Source organism: Salmo salar, chromosome ssa17 (assembly GCF_905237065.1).
Source record: "Salmo salar chromosome ssa17, Ssal_v3.1, whole genome shotgun sequence".
Classification (NCBI taxonomy): Eukaryota; Metazoa; Chordata; class Actinopteri; order Salmoniformes; family Salmonidae; genus Salmo; species Salmo salar.
Window position 1 is genome coordinate 65,183,800 of NC_059458.1, and position 23,154 is coordinate 65,206,953.

The 23,154-nt window shown below is 42.1% G+C and overlaps 1 protein-coding gene across 4 annotated transcripts in view; it reads right to left on the minus strand.

Annotated features, from left to right (window-relative positions):
* LOC106576408 (sodium-coupled neutral amino acid transporter 4) overlaps positions 1 to 21,842 on the minus strand; it is a 36,477-nt gene extending 14,635 nt beyond the window's left edge. Inside the window, exons 1-9 of one of the 4 annotated variants that reach the window (XM_014153561.2) lie at positions 21,632 to 21,842; positions 5,306 to 5,530; positions 4,797 to 4,893; positions 4,404 to 4,519; positions 2,934 to 3,007; positions 2,702 to 2,794; positions 2,506 to 2,587; positions 2,211 to 2,293; positions 1,907 to 1,965 (exon numbers count right to left, since the gene is read on the minus strand). In XM_014153561.2, coding sequence (XP_014009036.1) covers positions 1,907 to 1,965; positions 2,211 to 2,293; positions 2,506 to 2,587; positions 2,702 to 2,794; positions 2,934 to 3,007; positions 4,404 to 4,519; positions 4,797 to 4,893; positions 5,306 to 5,418 — 717 coding nt within the window. In that variant the 5' untranslated portion in view covers positions 5,419 to 5,530; positions 21,632 to 21,842. Of the gene's footprint in view, positions 1 to 1,906; positions 1,966 to 2,210; positions 2,294 to 2,505; positions 2,588 to 2,701; positions 2,795 to 2,933; positions 3,008 to 4,403; positions 4,520 to 4,796; positions 4,894 to 5,305; positions 5,531 to 9,138; positions 9,271 to 21,627 lie in introns of those variants that run through there. The other 3 variants (XM_014153563.2, XM_014153562.2, XM_014153564.2) reach the window with 3 other exon arrangements.
* Positions 21,843 to 23,154: the final 1,312 nt, after the last annotated feature.

Genomic DNA, 23,154 nt, shown 5'->3' on the forward strand with positions numbered 1-23,154 from the left:
GGGGTAAAGAGGGGGGAGAGATGGGGACAGAGGGGTAAAGAGGGGGGAGAGATGGGGACAAAGGGGTGAGATGGGGACAGAGGGGTAGGATGGGGACAGAGGGGTAAAGAGGGGGGTGAGATGGGGACAGAGGGGTGAGATGGGGACAGAGGGGTGAGATGGGGACAGAGGGGTGAGATGGGGACAGAGGGGTGAGATGGGGACAGAGGGGTAAAGAGGGGGAGAGGAGTGAGATGGGGACAGAGGGGTGAGATGGGGACAGAGGGGTGAGATGGGGACAGAGGGGTAAAGAGGGGGAGAGATGGGGACAGAGGGGTAAAGAGGGGGGAGAGATGGGGACAGAGGGGTGAGATGGGGACAGAGGGGTGAGATGGGGACAGAGGGGTAAAGAGGGGGGAGAGATGGGGACAGAGGGGTGAGATGGGGACAGAGGGGTAAAGAGGGGGGAGAGATGGGGACAGAGGGGTAAAGAGGGGGAGAGATGGGGACAGAGGGGTGAGATGGGGACAGAGGCGTGAGATGGGGACAGAGGGGTGAGATGGGGACAGAGGGGTGAGATGGGGACAGAGGGGTAAAGAGGGGGAGAGATGGGGACAGAGGGGTAAAGAGGGGGGTGAGATGGGGACAGAGGGGTGAGATGGGGACAGAGGGGTAAAGAGGGGGGAGAGATGGGGACAGAGGGGTAAAGAGGGGGGAGAGATGGGGACAGAGGGGTGAGATGGGGACAGAGGGGTGAGATGGGGACAGAGGGGTAAAGAGGGGGGAGAGATGGGGACAGAGGGGTAAAGAGGGGGGAGAGATGGGGACAGAGGGGTGAGATGGGGACAGAGGGGTGAGATGGGGACAGAGGGGTAAAGAGGGGGGTGAGATGGGGACAGAGGGGAGAGATGGGGACAGAGGGGTAAAGAGGGGGGTGAGATGGGGACAGAGGGGTAAAGAGGGGGGTGAGATGGGGACAGAGGGGTAAAGAGGGGGGTGAGATGGGGACAGAGGGGTAAAGAGGGGGGTGAGATGGGGACAAAGGGGTAAAGAGGGGGGTGAGATGGGGACAGAGGGGTAAAGAGGGGGGAGAGGAGTGAGATGGGGACAGAGGGGTGAGATGGGGACGATTAGCAAACATAGAAATGCATTATATTACATAGGCAGCATTCCATTATATTGCAGAGCAATGAGTTCCTTCCATCCTGTAATCTTTCATTCTGTCTTCAAAGAAACAGACGCTGAACACTAAACGATGTACTTTCAGGGTTACTAACTACATAGGATGTCTCTCTGATAGCTACTATGGTATAAACCCTTTGTAAAGCTGACTGTGGCCACAAGCACAGCTCTATTTCATTAATGATGATACAGACTGTATCAGTGTTTAATATGATACAGCACTAGAGAGCAAGAGGGCCAAAGTGGAGTTTAAGATATCAAAAGAAGGCTATTGATAAACTCATCTCTAATCTCATGTACGGTAACTAACCAGCTGAGCGCCACACCAGGCATATTCTAAATGTTACTAGGAACTACCATGGCATGCAAATCGCCCACATTGCCTGTGAGAGCAAAGCCAACATTGGCATAATACCCTACAAACTGTCAGGATGACATTTAAGGAGGATAAAGTAGGTACGATCAAGACGCCGTGTGCCAAGAATACAAAAGCAATGTAGGCGAAATGTACTATTTTGGCAATAAGTATTTTCTGTCTGCATTGAAACATGACTGGACAGAAAAAGAATGTCAGAGTTTATAAAAAGCTGTAGTTGTTGGCATATTGACTGAAGGTGAAATGTAGCCGTCTTATCTCACATCTGATGGTACTTTATATAATATCAACACCATCATCCGTCATTGTTCAGTCATTCAGAGGGCTAGAAATGCTAAAGTAGCGGAGCAAGAGGCAGGTTAAACTTACCACTCCCAGGAAAAACACCATGCAGGATAGAGAGAATCCACTGGTGTAGCCAAGGTAGCCTAGAGACGAGAGAGAGAATTACAGAGAAACTCATGTACTATCAAGCAAACACTCACACACATTATGGAAACAAAGCATACAAAGACTTAACTCTGAAACACACTCGCAACCACACACACACACACACACACACACACACACACACACACACACACACACACACACACACACACACACACACACACACACACACACACACACACACACACACACACACACACACACACACACACACACCACTTACCCAGGTTTTTGAGTATGCAGAGAGGCAGGATGATACCGATGGACACAAACACAACCAGGTAGTTTCCGTTCATGTACCATTCACTGTAAACAACGCAGAGAGAACAGGTCTCACACGCAGAGCATCAATCCATCCATCCATCTATCTACACCAACCAAACTGTGTCATGTGTTGTGTCACCTGTGCCAAATTAACTACAAATAATGGATTTTATGAAAGAGTTAACCAATGACAGACAGACAGACAGACAGACAGACAGACAGACAGACAGACAGACAGACAGACAGACACTTACCCAGAGTTCTGTTCCAGTCCCATGAAGGCCCGGATCACTTCTGGCAGCTCATACTTTACAATGAAGAGGTAGCTGGACATGGCTGTGTGCAAACAAATACAAAAAAACAAAAGATATATTCCCACACTGAAACACATGTACATTTCAAAATAGGATCATAACACTACGATGAATGCAACATTAGCTGTTCACTTACCACCAATATTTTGAAGGGTTATCGATCCAAACGCAGCCATTTTCCCCGGCCAGCCAAAAGCTCGCTCTCCCAACTTTTCATAGATGAGAGAGCCTGTTAGAACAACGACAATGTGCTGATGAGTGATATTCAAAGATACAGAGGGGAAAAAAGCAGAAAGGCGAGGACAGATAGACAGACACAGAGGCTGACGAAAGACAGACATGCCCATGAGTTAAAAAAAGACACCTACCTCCTTCTTTTGCAGTCATTAGCAGCAAGTGAACAGAGTACAACGACAAGATGGCCACACCCAAGAGAAGGACTCTACGTTGGGATAGAAACCAGTCAGACATTAGCATTGGGCTATACCATATGGAAATCTTACACAAATTACAATGAACAACACTTGGAGGGGAATCAACTGGGTTACTAAACACCCTAAATAATAACTTTCACTAGTTTCACCCCCTAGTCACTCTCACTCTGCTTTCCCCATTACCTATTTAGGGAGGTAAACTTAGCTTTAGAACCGCAGTCGTATTTAACTTGAGGGGGGGAGGGGTCCGGATGCTTTCTCTGGCATGCATTTACTGCCTATTTGAGAAGACCATGTTCCAATTCCTGAAGCACATGTCAAAGACACTATCATGCCATGTCAATATATGTGTCAGCTCAGACAAAATAGTGGTAGACCAATGCGTGCCAGTGCTTAGAGACCAGACTAAACTCTGAGCTATTATATAAGTCAATAAAGTAACGTGAGTTATTCCGGGAGGGGATGTATGGGTTTCCCGCTTCGGCTGAACATGATCAGCCCTAAATCCTTACACTTAAAGAGGTCACAAGGGGCCTTGGTCACCAAGGAGCCTCTAACCCAATCATCCAGGCTCCAATGTATTAAACTAACTGAATTAAATATGTTGTTTTTGAATTGAGAGTTGCCCCTCTACCCCTCACTGTAATCTTGTTGGCCAGAGACAGGAAAGCAGGTGAATGAGTGTATCAAATGGGTGTTATGTGATACCACCTTCCAGAATGTCAGGGAAGCCCAGAATAGATGGTACGGAAGTAAGATGTCGCAACTGATGAGAGCGACTGACGCTAGGGGACTCCCTGTAAACTCCTTAGGACCGGAACAAACCGGAACAAACTAATATAATCATCAAGTGGGTTCCTAATCTACTTCCTTGTCTCCTGTCCTTCAATCACTTTCAGGGATATGTTTTTGCTTAGTGAAAGTACTCAGTCACCAAATACTTTCTTGGTAAAGCCCAGCCATATACAGTGGAAACAGGACTGAAATAAAGCCTCACCATCCTGTGTTGGACATTTGAGAAACCTGGTTATAGAGATTGATTGAACAGACTCTTACGGACCTTAAACACAATCCAGGAAGCTGGGAATGGATTGGGTGATGGGTTCAGAGGTGGGGCTGTGACATGGTTGTTCATGGCATGTCACAAAAACGTCCTGACTTCGAGCCAGAGTTAGTGTCTGTGTCTGCCTATTCTCGAATACATACCCCACCACTCACCCTGTTGTCAAACCCCACTTGCTATACCAAGGACTCTGAAGTTATTACAGTCCTATCAGTAACACTATACGATGCAGACAGAATTCTTTACTTTATTAGCTGGTGCTTTAATCACTTGAGTGTTGCAGAAACCAAACATTGACCCGTTCCACATTGTCTCTATGGCAGAAGTTGACACACACTTACACAAAAAGCACAATGCCAGTGTTGGCCATGGCGTAGGAGAGACCCAGGATGCCGCTGCCCATGATCGCATTACTCAGGTTGAAGACCGACATACCAAAGGAGGTATGTCCTGGGTGCTGAGAGAGAAAACGTTAGAGAGAGAGGGTAAGAGAGAGATTACTATGAGTTCAACAGATCGTAAACAATAACATTTCACACACACACGTGCATGCACCACCCGTCACACACACGTAACTATCATTTCCTACGAAAGGGTTCCTCGGAATGAAAGTTTGAATAAAAGCAGACAGCTTTTGAGGAAATGGTCAAGGTTGTTGCTAAGAGATACAGTGTCCATAAGCAAGAGCAAACATGCACGTGTTGTCATCGATAGTTCATCATCAGTCTTCTTACGTATTCTTCTTGATACTCCTCATACTTCTTCTTCTTCATAATCCCATTAGTGAGAAACTTGTGGCTCTCTGCGTCTCCATCCTCATCCAGGAAGTGACTGCAGACGTACAATCATTGAATCAATCTCTAGTTTAAAATACTTATTTTTGACTAGTTTATGACAGCTATGTTTGGACTTTATGAGTGGTTAGTTAGGCTAGTTCCAGCTTCTATATGTTTATTTACATTTTTTTGGTGATAAGAAATTAGATTACAGTGTAGCTAATCTGTTGGCGGTTTACAGTGAAGCTATGAGCTGAGAGATTCTCCTAACCAGTGTATTGAAAAGCATTGTGTACATTAGACAATGATAGGTAGGAGACAAGAAATGTATGATAAAGAACATAATTCCTGTACAGTTTGGCAAAGAACACATTCTTGTTGCAACAACTAAGGCAATGCGCTTTCTTTCCATTTTTTTTTCTGTCGAAAGTCTCAGATAAAATAATTGATACAGTATTGAAGCACACCTGTTGATGGTGGCCTTCTCTGAGTCGATGGGCTCTGTGAAGCGGTCGTCCAAACTGGCTGTGCTGTCATCGTCTGCCTCCGTGCAGACTTTCTTCAGCTCCATGCGGTTCATGGTTACGGCTATAGTGGTGCGGGGCTGGGGAAGGGGTCACGGTCCAAAGCAGAGCAGTTGTACTCGGTAGGTTGGCGTGCTTTACCTCAGCCTTACACTATAGGGCAAATACCTGCAGAAAACGGCAAAGGGAGAGATAGTAAATGTTCTAAGAATATTAAGAGAGCTGCTGATGTGGCGGGAAGCCCTTATCACCAGCAAATATACAACCAATCATTCAATGTTGTCTAAACGTTGACTAAAAGTTGTGGGCCTCAACTAGCCATCATTTCTTTGTAATTACACTTTGACTAGACCTCTATGAAGTGACAATATCCCTAATAAGACACAAAGTTGTACATGTCCAGTCAAAAAAGGTCATGGCCACAAGTATTTTCTGATTTGACTGTGTAATCTGTCAACAATGAGCTAGTTACTGTTAATGTTATGAAGATACATTCAATGAGTCTTATCTGACTGGCCAGAACTCTAGGGCCTTGACAAAGGACACTTCAAGGGGAAGAAAAGGTGTCATTCTACACACACCCTTCTGTGTCACATTCCCCAGAACCCGCAGCACCATTTTATCTCCCCATTCTATACATGTTGGTAGCTCATGCACTTCAGTGTGCTTTAACTATGGCGTCTTTCATAAACAATATCACTGTTCCTGTCACACATTGGAATCTTGGCGTTCCGTGCAGACTGGTTTTGGATACCTTTTGTACTCTGCTATACACTGAGAGTTAACAAAATGGCCTCTAACTGTATCAAGTTCAAAAGGATTTTGTAGTCAATGTAGATAAGTAATTGTAGTCTTTTTTTCGCTTAACAGACCGTAAAATCCCATATCAATTGTGACCTCAAATTTGACATATCTATTTTTAGAGAATAGCACACATTATTTTCCCTAAAAGAACCTCTAAGTAACCCTTTCAGACACACGTCCATGTTCTTTTGCTGCTGTGCAGTTTCCTTTATGATGCTATAACCACATTCATTTCAGGCGGGTGAAAGCAAGTCTCAACATTATGACAAAAACACGCCTGAATCCTAAATTCAGGTCAAAGAGGTCGGCTTATGAGGCAGGCAAGTTTCCAACCAAATGTTCCTAACCTCTGGGAGAGCAAGCTACAAAGGCCTGTCTGTACTGCTGTCCACGGTAAAGCCAATTCAATTGAACGCACCGAGAGCACTGAAGTAGCGGGCCAGCAGGAGGCATGTGTTCATATTTCCATTCTATTGAACATTTGATTGCTGCTATTACGTAACAACAAGATGAGGCACTAGGCAGCGCACGCAGAGCTCTGCTAAATGGTTTTAACAGCCAATTACCCACAGTGCTGTTCTTCCCATACAAAGGCTTCTTTGACAGGAATGGGTAAAAACAGCCGAGCAGCCAGGGCCCTTGTCCATCCAGGTTCCCAAAAGTGGCACCCTGCTCCCTCCCCTGTCCTACCGACCAACACCCCAGGAAAAACACAACGGGGAAACACATCTAAACCCTAGTAACAAACATGGATGTCCAACGCTGTGACAAAGCCATAAACAAACAGCTATGGAACATAACCTCATCCACCAATCCAAGTTCATGAATTAACATTTCAGTGCTGCCCATCAAAAAACAAGCATTGTCAAACTCTTTGAAAGGAAGGTTTAGTGCTAGAAAATACATTTCAGTCACTTGCTATTTCAACTCTGGCTATTTCAACTCTGGCTATTTACACTCTGGCTATTTACACTCTTGCCTCAGACATTGAAAGGCATTAATGAAACTGGGCCAAGTATAAAATCCATCATCCTCACATGATGGTCAAAGCACGCCACGTTTACAGTCAATAAGGCATTACGTAAGTGAGTCTATGCACAGTAGGTCCTCCATGTTGTACCCAGTCAGGACAGAGATCCATGGCCTTCAGGACTGAAACAGGTCATGTAAGGGGTTCCATGTTTCCCTTTAACTCCATGCTGTGGAGAAGTCATAGACAGACTGAACCTGTATCTTACCACACACCACTTTTGTGGTGACTGCTGTCACCTACCCTGTATGGAAATGCATAGCCAAGCCAATCATTAGCTGTTTGTGAAGCATGTTTCTACATCCTTAGTTTTGCCTAGCTTGTCTACTCTACACAGTTCTGGTTTGATCGTATTCTAGTTCCTGCTGTGCCTGTACCAGCTGCGTTCCTGTAACTGCTGTGTGTCCTAATACATGTCCTATGTCTCCTCTAGATAAACAGATTGACTGGTAGGCCTATATCTTCGTATTGGTAGATATCTGTATCTTTGTGATCGAAAGTGTGCATTGCATACAAATACAATCAATCATGGTCCCAACTGTACACCTCCCCAGTGTGCTACCCTCGAGCAAACAAGAAGGAACCTGCTCAACCAGACTTCACCCTCCACCCATGCAGCTAAGCACTCCACTGCTCCCCATGCATATACCTTGAGTTATGCTATGACTAAGCTACCTATAGCCATAGACCCAGCCCCAGCAAAATCCTTGAACCTTTGCCTTTCATGCACATCTGAAATGTATGCTTTACCCACTGTAGTTAAAACCACTGCTACTTTTGCATACGACTGTTAGAAACACGTTTTATATCGGATAACAACGACTGAGTGAATGTGATTTAAAGTTGTCACAGTGTGTTAATCAATGTGTCTGTGTGTGCATTTGCTGTTTGATAAAACCAATGTGATAAATGCACGCAAGTACAGATTTTTATTTGAGCCAGTTTTTGTTACAGTAAGAAATAAATCCTGCAGCAACAGGAAATGTGAATTATTACGCGGATTATAATTAATGGACATTTTGTGTAGGGGTTGATACATTTTTTGTTAGGGCAAGTCAAGTCTGACATTTTAATGTGAAAATCACAAACTTTAGATGCTTTTTTAAACTTCAAATACACTACAAGTTTGCATGTCCTGCTGTTAAGGAAAATTCCTGCAACAACAGGATGATCAAATTAAGATACGGCATCTGTATGCCAAATCGTTTATTGCATTATCAAACACAATATTTGATACCAAGTCTTGTACACTGTGCAAATAAAGAACCTTCTTGAAAATGCCTAATGCCTAAATCTAATATAGTGTGCTTGCATATAACAAGGCTACAACACTTTTAATAGAAAAGTCAGTTCTGTGACACAACAAACACTGATCAAAACTTGAGATTCTTCTAATCCAATTTGCCAACAGCGTGACATCAATCATCTGATTGGGAAAAACATGAACTTAATTCGTTTTATCTGTCCAGAAGTAGCAGAAAAGGAGGCTGTGCAACTTACATAACACTCAACTCTAAGTTTAAGGGCACAACAAAAGTACAGTACCAGAGGATCCCATTCTTACTGGAGGTACACAACACATCATTAGCTCAAAGATTAGCTCTGTCTAACTACCACTCAAATTATGCAAGTCCCACTTCAGCAGTGGCTTGGTTTTCTCAACAACCCAACAAAACATCTAATAAACCCACAAACAAATGCTCAAAGGAAACCAACTGAATACTTCAACCAATGAAATACCTCCCACAATCTCAAAAGCACAAAACAAACTAATTCCGCTAGGTGCGTCTACAGTTTGTCAAGAAAACTTCTCTACAAGATTTTTTATTTTCTCAGCAGTTACAACTTAGTGCCTATTTGAATAACAAACTTAGACCAAGGTAACTAAAGTTCCCCTGTCACGAGAAGCAGATAAATCATGTGGAAAAGGAGACATACTCACTCATTCAGAGATGACAGAGAGGGGTTCCGAAGTTTTTTGTTGTTGCTTGTTTGTGGGGGGAGAATGAGGACAGTGCTAGTGAGCAGCCGGGAGAGGCAAGAGCTGCTGTTTTTTTGTAACCCAGGTGAGAGGAAGGCTTTTAAAGAGCAGGGGAAGGACCCACCCTGGCCAATCACGTCAGGAGCCTGAAGCCAACAACCCCCCCCCCCTTTCCCCTACGTCAATGAAAAAGGAGCAAGAGAGAGAAAGGCAGAGAGAGGAGTTAATCAGGAGAAGAAGAGAGGGAGGGGTTAGAGAGAGAGAGAGGGACAGCACACAGACATCCTGAAAGCTCGGCCAAGATTGCACAGTGAGCGTTGTTGCATCAACTGCTGTTTGTTCTGTGATGGCCCGCCGAGCACACACCCCGGGTGGTCATCCCTGGGTGCAAATGGTACCGTCCTCATGCTGCGGTCACTGTCCTACCCTGTCCTGCCCTCAACCACACATCCCTCCCTTCCCACTACCCCTACCCCCTACTACCATGGGTTGACTCAGCGTACCGTTAAGCATTCAGAGCCTGCCAAAGACAACTGGCATCCACTGGGGAGGCTGTGACACTGCCCGCCAATCAGGGGCCACAGCTGAGTGTGCCGCTGAGCGCAAGGTCACACTCCGCTGAAGGATGGGGTCTTAACAGTCCAACTTTGTAACCCCCCTCACACACACGTACACACACACACACACACACACACATTATACACAGAGAAACTTCAAATCAGACACATGAAATGCTTCTTTTGAGTCCACAACCCACCACATTTTCTGAAATAAAATAAATATTACTGAAAGTATTGTCTAGTCCACACCCGTTACAGCAGAGAGTATTGTCTAGTCCACACCTGTTACAGCAGAGAGTATTGTCTAGTCCACACCCGTTACAGCAGAGAGTATTGTCTAGTCTACACCTGTTACAGCAGAGAGTATTGTCTAGTCCACACCTGTTACAGCAGAGAGTATTGTCTAGTCCACACCTGTTACAGCAGAGAGTATTGTCTAGTCCACACCTGTTACAGCAGAGAGTATTATCTAGTCCACACCTGTTACAGCAGAGAGTATTATCTAGTCCACACCTGTTACAGCAGAGAGTATTGTCTAGTCCACACCTGTTACAGCAGAGTATTGTCTGGTCCACACCTGTTACAGCAGAGAGTATTGTCTAGTCTACACCTGTTACAGCAGAGTATTGTCTAGTCCACACCTGTTACAGCAGAGAGTATTGTCTAGTCCACACCTGTTACAGCAGAGTATTGTCTGGTCCACACCTGTTACAGCAGAGTATTGTCTGGTCCACACCTGTTACAGCAGAGAGTATTGTCTGGTCTACACCTGTTACAGCAGAGTATTGTCTGGTCCACACCTGTTACAGCAGAGAGTATTGTCTAGTCCACACCTGTTACAGCAGAGAGTATTGTCTAGTCCACACCTGTTACAGCAGAGTATTGTCTGGTCTACACCTGTTACAGCAGAGTATTGTCTGGTCCACACCTGTTACAGCAGAGAGTATTGTCTGGTCTACACCTGTTACAGCAGAGAGTATTGTCTGGTCTACACCTGTTACAGCAGAGAGTATTGTCTGGTCCACACCTGTTACAGCAGAGTATTGTCTGGTCCACACCTGTTACAGCAGAGAGTATTGTCTAGTCCACACCTGTTACAGCAGAGAGTATTGTCTGGTCTACACCTGTTACAGCAGAGAGTATTGTCTGGTCCACACAAGACATCTGCAGAAGCAGAGCAGTACAGTCACATAACATCACTCACACATAAAGATCTAAAATCTCCACAGAATAACCTAAATAGCATGTCGTATATTCACATGTAGTATTTGTAATTAGTTACAAGTTAAGAGACAAAACAAACCAATTTGCAAGTATGTTATCTCAACCATTCAAAGACTGAGTCAGTCAGGACGATCCAAAGCTGGAATATATGTCAACTCCATTTATACCTCAACCATCATTCACGGAAAATGATCTGCTACTAAGCACCAATAGCCCGAAAACACAAACAAAAATACTCTTCTATGCTACCATTGGCAATGCATCACCACTATGGCAAATTACATGGAAAATATCCAGCCTATTCAGAGTTGAGTGCAATTTATAAAAAGAAGCTCAGAGCTCAATCAGAGTGAAATTTTAACAAGAAGGTAAGAGAAATGAATACAGGGAGAATTAAATTAAAAGGTTAATTCTAGTGACAGTCCTACTGACCATGCCTGATATCTTCACAGATCTTCACAGACTTTCTTCTGGCTATGGGAGCATTCCTTAAAAGGTGTCACACTTCTGAAGTGCAAGGGGTTCACACCAAACAGTGTAATGTCTCTGAGTCAATCATTAGCGGTTCTAGACCAGCCCAGGTCAGACAGGAGAAGCGACTGACTGGAACAAGCCTGCTCCAGCCACTACTCAAACGCACAGAGACGTGCTTAGTCATTACAACACAAATTCTAAACTACAACACAAAAATCCTTGCCATCAACGTTATTAAGACAATAACTAATACATTGGCTGAAGCAAGGCTCAACATTATAGAAGCCAGTGAAACATTCTAACCAAACATTGTTTTATCTAGAGGTCGACTGATTAGGATTTTTCAACGCCGATACCGATTATTGGAGGACCCAAAAACCCGATACCGATTAATCGGCCGATTGTTTTTTTCCCCCATTTATTTATTTGTAATAATGACAATTACAACAATACTGAATGAACACTTTTATTTTAACTTCATATAATACATCAATAAAATCAATTTAGCCTCAAATAAATAATGAAACATGTTCAATTTGGTTTAAATAATGCAAAAACAAAGTGTTGGAGAAGAAAGTAAAAGTGCAATATGTGCCATGTAAAAAAGCTAACGTTTAAGTTCTTTGCTCAGAACATGAGAACATATGAAAGCTGGTGGTTCCTTTTAACATGAGTCTTCAATATTCTCAGGTAAGATGTTTTAGGTTGTAGTTATTATAGGAATTATAGGACTATTTCTCTCTATACCATTTGTATTTCATATACCTTTGACTATTGGATGTACTTATAGGCACTTTAGTATTGCCAGTGTAACAGTATAGCTTCCGTCCCTCTCCTCGCCCCTACCTGGGCTCGATCCAGGAATACATCGACAACAGCCACCCTCGAAGCATCGTTACCCATCGCTCCACAAAAGCCGCGGCCCTTGCAGAGCAAGGGGAACAACTACTTCAAGGTCTCAGAGCGAGTGACATCACCGATTGAAACGCTATTAGCGCGCACCCCGCTAACTAGCTAGCAATTTCACATCGGTTACACCAGCCTAATCTCGGGAGTTGATAGGCTTGAAGTCATAAACAGCTCAATGCTTGAAGCACAGCGAAGAGCTGCTGGCAAACGCACAAAAGTGCTGTTTGAATGAATGCTTACCTGGATTTCTTTTAACTAAATATGCAGGATTAAAAAAATATACTTCTGTGTATTGATTTTAAGAAAGGCATTGATGTTTATGGTTAGGTACATTCGTGCAACGATTGTGCTTTTTTCGCAAATGCGCTTTTGTTAAATCATCCCCCGTTTGGCGAAGTTGGCTGTCTTTGTTAGGAAGAAATAGTCTTCACACAGTTCGCAATGAGCCAGGCGGCCCCAACTGCTGCATATACCCTGACTCTGTTGCACAGAACGCAAGAGAAGTGACACAATTTCTCTAGTTAAAAGAAATTCATGTTAGCAGGCAATATTAACTAAATATGCAGGTTTAAAAATATATACTTGTGTATTGATTTTAAGAAAGGTATTGATGTTTAGGTACACATTGGTGCAACAACAGTGCTTTTTTCACAAATTTGCTTGTTAAATCACCAATTTGGCAAAGTAGGCTATGATTCAATGATAAATGAACAGGCACCGCATCAATTATATCATTTACATTTTAGTCATTTAGCAGACGCTCTTATCCAGAGCAACTTACAGTAGTGAATACATTTCATACAATTTTTTTTTTCTCCCCTTCGTACTGGTCCCCCGTGGGAATCGAACCCACAACCCTGGCGTTGCAAACACCATGCTCTACCAACTGAGCCACACAGAACCACACTAGATAAACTATGCAACGCAGGACACGCTAGATAAACTAGTAAAATCATCAACCATGTGTAGTTAACTAGTGATTATGTTAAGATTGATTGTTTTTTATAAGATACGTTTAATGCTAGCCAACTAGCACCTTACCTTACCTTGGCTCCTTGCTGCACTCGGATAACAGGTAGTCAGCCTGCCACGCAGTCTCCTCGTGGAGTGCAATGTAATTGGCCATGATCGGTGTCCAAAAATGCCGATTACCAATTGTTATGAAGACTTGAAATCGGCCCTAATTAATCGGCCATTCCAATTAATCGGTCGACCTCTAGTGTTATCATGGCATTTTTCATGTCATATTACATCTCTCACACACAAGAAGATGCATATTTACTCGACCTCACATGGATTGAGCATGGAAATAACAACAGCTTAGCCCTCTGACCAGTTGCACTCCTTACCCCAGCTATTTCCCCATGTCAAGACATTCCCATCTTCAAACACTCCTTTCAAATGTGGATATAAATATAACCTTCCTGTAATTATTGTTCTAGTAAACATTTCTTATTGACATTGAGGAACTTACGGAACACTTTGCATTGGGCTCATCTGTATATTAGAGGCCATCTTCAATCAAATCAATACGCATACAGTAACAGATGTCCTATTCTGAAAATCTCAAGCATCTACCTGGAGGAATATACAGTACCTAGCATTGTGGATAACGGGCTATAAATAACAGCCAATGTTTTCCTGCTGTATATCAGAAGTTTCAGCTACATGGGCTGAACTTTCTATGGTATTTTTTACAGTAATTTGAACTACCTCTCCCTCTGTGTCTCTGTGAAGACCAAGAGCCAGATCCCTGCATTAACTGCATTACTGGAAGTACTTCAACTGTGGTCCCCCAAAAACCCACTGGGCTGGAGGCAAATATTCCCCCTCCAACTTATTCACTTTTTACGAGGGGTCTCTGACGTCGACAGAGTAGGATCTGGCCTGTAGATGCCCTATAGTTGGGTTATTTCTGCCGCAGGAGACCCACATGTTGGGTGAACAGCAGCTGGTAAACAGCAGTGGTCAATTACAGGTCAAGTGGCCTCCTGACCTCTCTTATCTTCCAAAACAAAAACACCAAACCAGTCCACTGGCACCAGCAGGTAACTGGAACAGCTGAAACACCATGTCACAGCAATACTACAGGCATTTCTAATAGGGTGAATACAGGGTCCTGTCCCAAGAAAGACGCATGCACACCCACAAACTGTACACAGCACTCCAGTCACCAGACTCTTGCCAGCGCAGTCGTCCAACTAGCCTCATTCCAGCAGCCTCCACAGCTCTCTAACCAATTATAGAAAGCAGGAATTTTAAGGCAACCAAAATAAGTCGGTACCCCAGACTCCATGTGACTTGCTGCAAATAGCTCCGGTAGGTGGTGAATGATTGGCCAGATGACATATCACCAGGACGGTAATGGAACGTGCCGCTTTTGTTGCATCAAACAAACCAACATCTCTTTCCGTCCAACATCAACATTGCTGGAAGAATGTCTGGGCCCTTACGTCATAACAGTTTAGAAAGTGTTGAGAGACACATTATGATCTTTGCTATGTAGCTATGCTTACATCTGGTGAACCATTAGAAGCCATTAGCCTGTGTACAATCAGGTGTGTAACACTGGCATTCAAAAGCAAAGAGGATATAACACAATGCTCCTTCTGGTAATCCCTCAAATGCTGAAAGGTCAATAAGGAATGAATACAGTGCAAGAGATACACCAGCCCTTCCACACACTTGTTACATATACAACAAGTCTAGACCTTACCATGAAATGCTTACTTACAAGCCCTTACCCCAACAATGTAGTTTTAAGAAAAACAGGAGTTAAGAATTATATATTTTTTAAATAACAATAACGAGGCTACATACAGGAGGTACCGGTACCGAGTCAATGTGGGGGGAAACAGGTTAGTCAAGGTAATTGAGGTAATATGCACATGTAGGTAGGGGTAAAGTGACAATGCATAGCAGGTAACAGTGAGTAGCAGCAGCGGGAAAAAAGGGGGTTCAATACCAATAGTCCGGGTACAACATGATGTCGAAAAAGACTCAGGTTACAGTGATCAGCTGACCACCTCAGGGTAGTTTAGGAGAAAGTCAAAGGTATCCATCCTGCATGTGGAACTACTCCGAAATTCACAGAGTGGAGTTACATCCGTGAAGATTCTTTAAAGGCATTGTCGAAAGGGTTACAACCAGTCAAAGCACATTTTGATGTACAAGTACACCTCCTGGACAGGACGCTAGTCTATCGCATGGCCTATCTATCAAGCAACACCAAGCAGACGCATCAGTTCCCTTTTTTACAGTATGACTCGGCCGGGGATTACATTAATATCCCCACAAGGTTGGTGGTATTAATGTGTCCTAACCACCCTGTCAGTCAAGCTGATACCCACAAATTAACTATTTAGATGTTGTCTGCACATGCAAGTTAATTATGAGTGGCATGTGCCTCTCTTTCTCTCTCACAGACGTGACACATTCTACATGTCCACTCTCCGAGGCTCCCTGCCACAATTTCAGCTCCACCATAAATGCTTGGGTGTTATGGGAGCCCAGTTCAAGATGGGGTTGACTCGTGTAGCCTACATGGAGATGCATCCGATCCACTGCTTATCGACACTAGCTAGTTACTATTGTTGGCTGTGTGAGCCCTTGTAATCCATCTGTACAACTAGAAAAGCTTTGAATGTCGACCACTGATCAGTTTTAAACCCAATGTTGAATTTAGGTGTCCCTTCTCTCCATTCAACTCGCGAGAATGGTTTCAGAATGTCGGGAACTCAAATTTGCAAATGCAGCATTTAGCTATTGACATAGAAAAGGTTGCTTCATAACACTGCTGCTATTCACCTGTCTGGTATCAGTAAATACCCAAAGGTATCCATCCAAAAACTTGCAAGGTGTTTGGTTAGGCCTTTGCCAATATCATCTAACAAGTAGGTGTGTTCGCTAGCATTCCCACAGGTCAGAGCATGTGAGCTGGCTTCTATGGAGATGAACATGTGGGTTGTGAGGGTAAGCTCCAAAACATGCAAATATTTCCATGAGGATCTCCATACAGATTGAATACAGCCAAATAGTGCATTTGTTAAGAACCAAGTTATCATTGAGAGCACAAGCTATCTTAAAGAACTCATGTTAGCATTAAGCACCAGTTAGCCCAAAGAACACAAGTTAGCATTGAGAGAGCAAGATTGCCTCAAGAACACAAGTTAGCATTGAGAACACAGGTTAGTACTGAGAACACAGGTTATCATTGATAACACAGGGTTGGATTAATCTATGGGATTTGATTTAAAGCATAGCTGGGCTGGAGTGGGAGAAATTATTTGATAGAGGCTGAGAGACTCCCATCAGGCCAAAGTCCACATAGCAACAGAGCTAAATATAAGCCATTCCTCAGAACCTCACATCTCTACACTAGCTGTGACATGACTGCCATGCTTTTACCACTTCATGCAACACTTACTCCTGAATCTATCAAACCAATACAGTGCTGTAGAAGTGCACAAGGCAAACTGTTCAAGAGAACATCTGGTTTAGTCTAAAAGATCTTGGCAACAAATGTGAAAGTATCAATATTGTTCAAGTTCAATCTCTCAGTGAAATCTGCTAAGCATGAAACACACGAGAATCTGACTGCTGATAGGTACATATAAAAGTAGGAGGCCGATCCTTCTCTTGCTAGAACAAATGGCGTACCTACTGTGTACTTGTAGAATCACAATGGTTAACAACTTCACTTTAAGCCAATCAGAGAGCACAAACCTCCACGTGGTGAAGCCGACAGGAGTGACAATAAAAAGGAAAAAAAAAGAGCGCCAATCCACCCTTTTAATCAGAACTGTTCTACCTAAAACAATAAAGCTGCATAAAAAATGTATAGCAAGTGTTTACATCTTTTACATCTAGGTAAGGAGTTTTGTGCTTTTTTGGTAGGTTTGATAATGTGTACTAGCTTATTAGTTAGCTAGCTAGCTCACTAACCAAGCATGCTACCTAGCCACTGTAGCTAGTAACATTATAATTAAATCACAAGGGATTTGTTTCCATGAAGCAGCTGCCTGTAGCTGTTGAGAGTCAATGCAGTCTCTTTACTTTACCTAGCTAGCACATCAGAGCCCTAGCTAGCGAATCATGCTAACCATTTAGCTAACGTTAGCCAGCTAGCTAAAACTGTATATATGGACTGTATGTGATTATGGAGAGTACATTTAAAAAAGAATGTCATATTGCTAGCTAGCTGTGGCCATCTGGCTAGTATCAACAAGGGCCTTTTACAACAATAGCAACAGTAGCGCATCTAGCTCGCTAACATTGACTAAACAAAGCAACACACACAGACATGCATTGCCAAAAACTCTACTGCCACCTTCTGGTATGGTGTATTTTAACAAGGCTGAGTGGCTGACGACTTCAAGGTATTTGCTGTCTGAACACAGAAGAGATTGGCTGCCAACACTGTTCAGAAGTGCTAAGTACTGTCGGCAGGCAAACGTTTGACAATCCTACCGGTGTGTCTGAGCCATTGTACTTCAGAATTGTAGTTGGGCTTCGTAAAAGAAAATATAGGCCATCAATGTACAAAGGTATGGTATGAGTTACAGTCACAAGCATGTACTGTACTATTCATAGGAGGTAGGTTGCACCTTAATTGGGGAGGACGGGCTCATGTTAATGGCTGGAGCAGAATAAGTGGAATGGTATTAAATACACACGGTCTCCATGCAACTATGTACATACGTATGACTCAGTGACCTTGTTGTACATACTTCTTTGCTCAAGCCTTAGCATCAATATAGGCATTTCTCATGCTGTACATACTCTTGTCAAAACATAATGAATGTACATCCTCAAGACGATCTTGTGAAGGGTGCGGTGATATGTATTGGTGTGGTCAGCACAAGGGCCTGATGTATGAGGCCCTGCTATTACTAAGGTATAATCAAATACAACAATGTGTGACCAGGTTTGTGGTGAAGGGGACCACCCAAAGCATGGTCCATGCGTGTTTGAGCTGGACCTCCGCATTAAGATCTATTTTGTTGGCCTGCTGTGATTCAGGCTGTAGTCGTTGTTGCTTCCTGGTACTGTACATGGTCCATCCTAACTTTGTTTGTGAACACTCTCCCCAGGTCCCCCATGTTCCGATGGTCTTATCAGTCCCTATTGATCTGTCCATGGCTTTTGTTGGCTGATGACGAAGTTGCACTGCTTGACGTAGGACCACATCTGAGTGGCCTTGAATTTGCTAGGGGAGGAGGTTGCTTCCGGGGCCAGGTAAGGCCCTGCATGTCATTAGCCGTTTGCTCATAATTGCGCAATTTTCGAGCCAGTACGTGCTGGCACCTGAGACATTTTAAACCGAGTCTCATTTTTAAAAATAATTTATATTACCTTTATTTAATTTCTTAGGGATAGCTGCCTTTTTTTCAATTTTCGCCTAAATGACAGACCCAAATTTAACTGCCTATAGCTCAGGCCCTGAAGCAAGGATATGCATATTCTTGGTACCATTTGAAAGGAAACACTTTGAAGTTTTTGGAAATGTGAATTGAATGTAGGAGAATATAACACAATAGATCTGGAAGAAGAAAATACAAAGAAAAAAAACAACTGGTCTTTTTCTACCACCATCTTTGAAATGCAAGAGAAAGATCATAGTTAGAGCCATCACTCTGGTTGCAATTATGCAATAGGACGTGGTATTCCATTAATCAATGCAGGTTAGTCCAATAGAGATAAGATCAATTATTAAGAGACCTGGTTCAAAGCCATTTCACAAAAATGAAAGCTAGTCTAAGAAATATTTCTTACCATTGCTAGTGCAGGGCGTATTTAAGTTCCATATTCTTATTGTTCAAATTTTTTAGTCATTGCATTATGCAATAGTATTGGTAAGAATAGCCAGCCCTCACATTGTATGCCCTTCTCAGATTTCAAAAGGACATAGTGACAGTGTTTTGGAAAATCACCCCGAAATCCTTTGATTCCTTTGTGGAATAATAGTGAATTAGTGTTAATAGTAGCTGCCATGCACCACACACCTCAAACACGACTTTGCGACCGGCTTAAGGGTAAGTTTGCTCTGTTCCACAGTCCCAATTGCATCAACCGTCATTGCTCGAACATGAACAGCTCTGGGATTTTTGACCTACATCTGTTCGGTCACTCAAGACCCTACATCACACACCTCATACTGACCAATGAAAAGAGCATGCCCATTTCTCTATCCCCACTGACAGGTGTGTGCAGAGAAAAGGTGCCAGGGCCTGCCCCTGCATTTGAACACACCTGCACACTGCTGACATGAAAGTCTTTGACATAGAATGAACCCATTTTCTATTAGACCGTAAACAATCAAAGGTGTACAGTGTTCTCTGTAATAGCCTAGGCTTCTGTCTGTCACCAAATGGTTACATCTGTAGATTAGCTATGAAATCAAGATATTATCAAATGTGAAAAGTATTTCTCACATCTGCAAGTCATTTCCGATCTTTGTCTCTATAATTTGTGTCACCATTTGTGAGAATAAATAAAAAACACCACACATTTGTACACTTTATTAATAATAGTCCTTTTGACAGGTGTCAAAAGAGGCTTCACAGAGATAGAGATAGTTTACCCATATTACAAATTGACCTTATTTTATGGATACCTAGAAAATAGTCTGTGGACACAGTCAGCAACCCAAGATGTGGGTTGGATTTTACCAAGCACCAATTTAGTAATTGCATTGTAAAGTTCAAAACAATGGGAACTGTACGAACCCTTTTGGCATGCTCTATACAACAGACCTGTATTATCACCGTGATACATTCAGAAGTTGGACATTTTGTTTTAGCTTCATGTCTAACTTCCTGAACCTTCACGCCATAAAAACATTTCACTAAACTGTGAAATTATGCTCCAATACTAACCTATACGTGTGCTGCACTTGTAAACATCAGCATTTGTCTACATATGTGCGAAACATTACAATTTAGGGACACACTTGCGGTCAGGTCATCTGAATTTGGTTGCCCAACTCAAAACCAATATTACTTAAAATAATCCCATCTCACAGTAGTCTAAAAAGTATGTTATTGGTGGCAAAGGTAACCTAATAATGCATGCGGTGTCAGTGGGAGTTCACCAGACAATATATATAACTCTTTACCTGAATAACTTACTTTATTTCTATTTAAGATATATGTCTGAGCTTCTGTTATGGTAGGCTCACTGGGCTAATAATGTATGCTACAACCTAAACTCGATGCTGGTACAGAGAGGAGTGTTTTTGAACAACATGGATTTGAGAACCCTATGTACTTTTACAATATATCTAGGTTTACATCTTCAAATTATAATGTTGCAAATAGAGAAGTGAAATTAAATCAGAATATTCTCTGAGCCTATCACCATCAACGACATAAAGATAGAGAAAAAGTCTAAAGGGTTAAAATGACTTAACCCTTTAGGAATCTTCCAGATATACGCTCCACCCCAATCAACGAATGAAGGCGGAATCAGTTTGTATGCTAAACCATACACTCCAAAATACATTTCTCGTTTATTTCTACATGTCCAGATTTTTCCACTATATTTATAATTGTAAGACTATTAAAACACACACATACAGAAATTGTATTCAAAAATAACTATTAAACCTATGTAAAATGTATAACTCCGACAGTGTCGATGTGAAGGTTATTGAATGGTAAAAATAATAATTTCCACGTTCCTTTGTAGTATGCGAAATGCACACGCGGGGCAGTTCCAAACATTGGAAGAAACTGAATTGTTTCTTCTCCAAAACACATCAAAATATTTAATGCCTTTGGCTAGTAAGTGAATTACACATGAATTTGAAGTGAATTTCACTTACTGGCGTTATAATAATAATTATCGGTCTACAATAGAAGATTGACCCTTCATGTAGGCTACACGACACATTCGACACGTGTTATTTTCGCGAAAAACATTATTTAACATTCAGGCTACACCAAACACAGCAAATATACTCCAGGGATGATGACATTTGATCAAATATCATGGCTAATACCTAAGAACGTGTTTTAAATATCCCATACTTCCTTTAAACGACACATTTATTGGCTAAACAGATTACCTGAGAGATTAAACCACAATTTTCAGCTTTGGTTAATTACTCTTGTAGATGTTTTGTAAATAATGTCAACATTAACCATTAGCATTCCGGTGCGAATTGAAATGAGATACAGTGTTTCAAAATGCCGACGTTGACAAACAAGTATGCAATACCTACACAACTACGGGAGAACATATACAGGCTAAACATTGGAAAAAAGCTTAAATGGGGACCTACCTACCTAAATTTTAATTGTTCGGGGCTTCAGAGGTGGAGGACAAGTAAGCGTAGTGAACACCAGTAAGGGAGACCCTTCCCATTTAACAACCGAGGGACACAGTGGAAATTTCCACCATGTGATGGCAACTCTTCAAGCATCATGTTTCACTACCAAGACACCCTCGGACTGAAAGCAACCAATTGCCTTTTGTATCTCGCAGTCGTCTTTAGGCAATGGCAGAACATGGAAGTTGTATGTTGTATGATGGACAGTGACTGTGGTCGACTAAAATATGTACAACGTAGGCAATATGAAGAGCCCAATTGATTTTGGAGCGCCTTCACGTTGGTGTGATTCATTGACATTACACATTCTGTTTGTAGAGTAGACGCACTCAAGGAGTGGGCACGGTTACAATTGTTTGCGCGCGCTGCATAAAGTTTCCAAAAACCTTCAATTGTGGATGCATTTCCATTCAACACGTTAACTTTCAAATTCATTTCAGTTGGATAACTGATTTTAAGAAAGTAATTATTTATATGAAATAATTTAACATTGCAACAACCAACAGTGTTTTTCTAAAGATGTCTTGTCTTCGTAATCCTAGAATTCAGAGCATAAGGGAAAGTGTTTTGCAGTTTATCACTGTAGGGCAGGCTATCCTGAAAATGAAGACAATGAGTTTATTATAGATTACATTTTCATAACCCAGGTATCGTAATAATGCATTAAAAACAATTGGCATCTAGTCAGTCACCATCATTTCAGGTAAAATATTGATATAGGACAAGTATCTTAATTATGTTGTCCATTTGCATTTTTGTAGGCCGTAATTGTAAATAAGAATGTGTTGCTAACTGACTTGCCTAGTTAAAATAAAGGTTAAATATATATTTTTTTTTAATAAATATGCTCGCTCCACTTTACAACAGTTTCTGAATGGTTTAATATGTGTAATATATACAGCCACAAAGATCTCATAAAGACATGGTGCTAACTTTTTATATTTTTTAGTTACATAAATTGCCTAACAAACTACTACAGATGTAGGATCATAATTTGATCACCCGGTTGTGGGATAACTTTTCTTGTAGTGTATTTGAGGTTTAAAAACGCTTCTGAAGTTTGCAATTTCCACTTTCAAATTTCAGACTTGATTTTCCCTTACAAAAAATGTATCAACCTCTACAAAGATTTATATGAATTATAATCCACATAATTCTAATTTCCTGTTGCTGCAGGATTATGTTCCTGCTGTAGCAAACTGGCTCAAATTAAGATCCTACATCTGTATGCAATTGTCTGTATTTTTTTTATTATTGTTACAAGGTAATAACACCCCATATAGTGACCTCATAGTGAGTTAGTGAGTTGAATAGAAAATGTTCTATACAGTAGCATGTCAGATGCGAGGACGTCAATAGAGCCAATGTAATCAAAGAACTGAGTGAGCTGTATAAATTGGATACATAAAATAACCAGCTCAACTGGCTATACTTGTCACGTCCTGACCATAGTAAGATGTTATTTTCTATGGTAGAGTT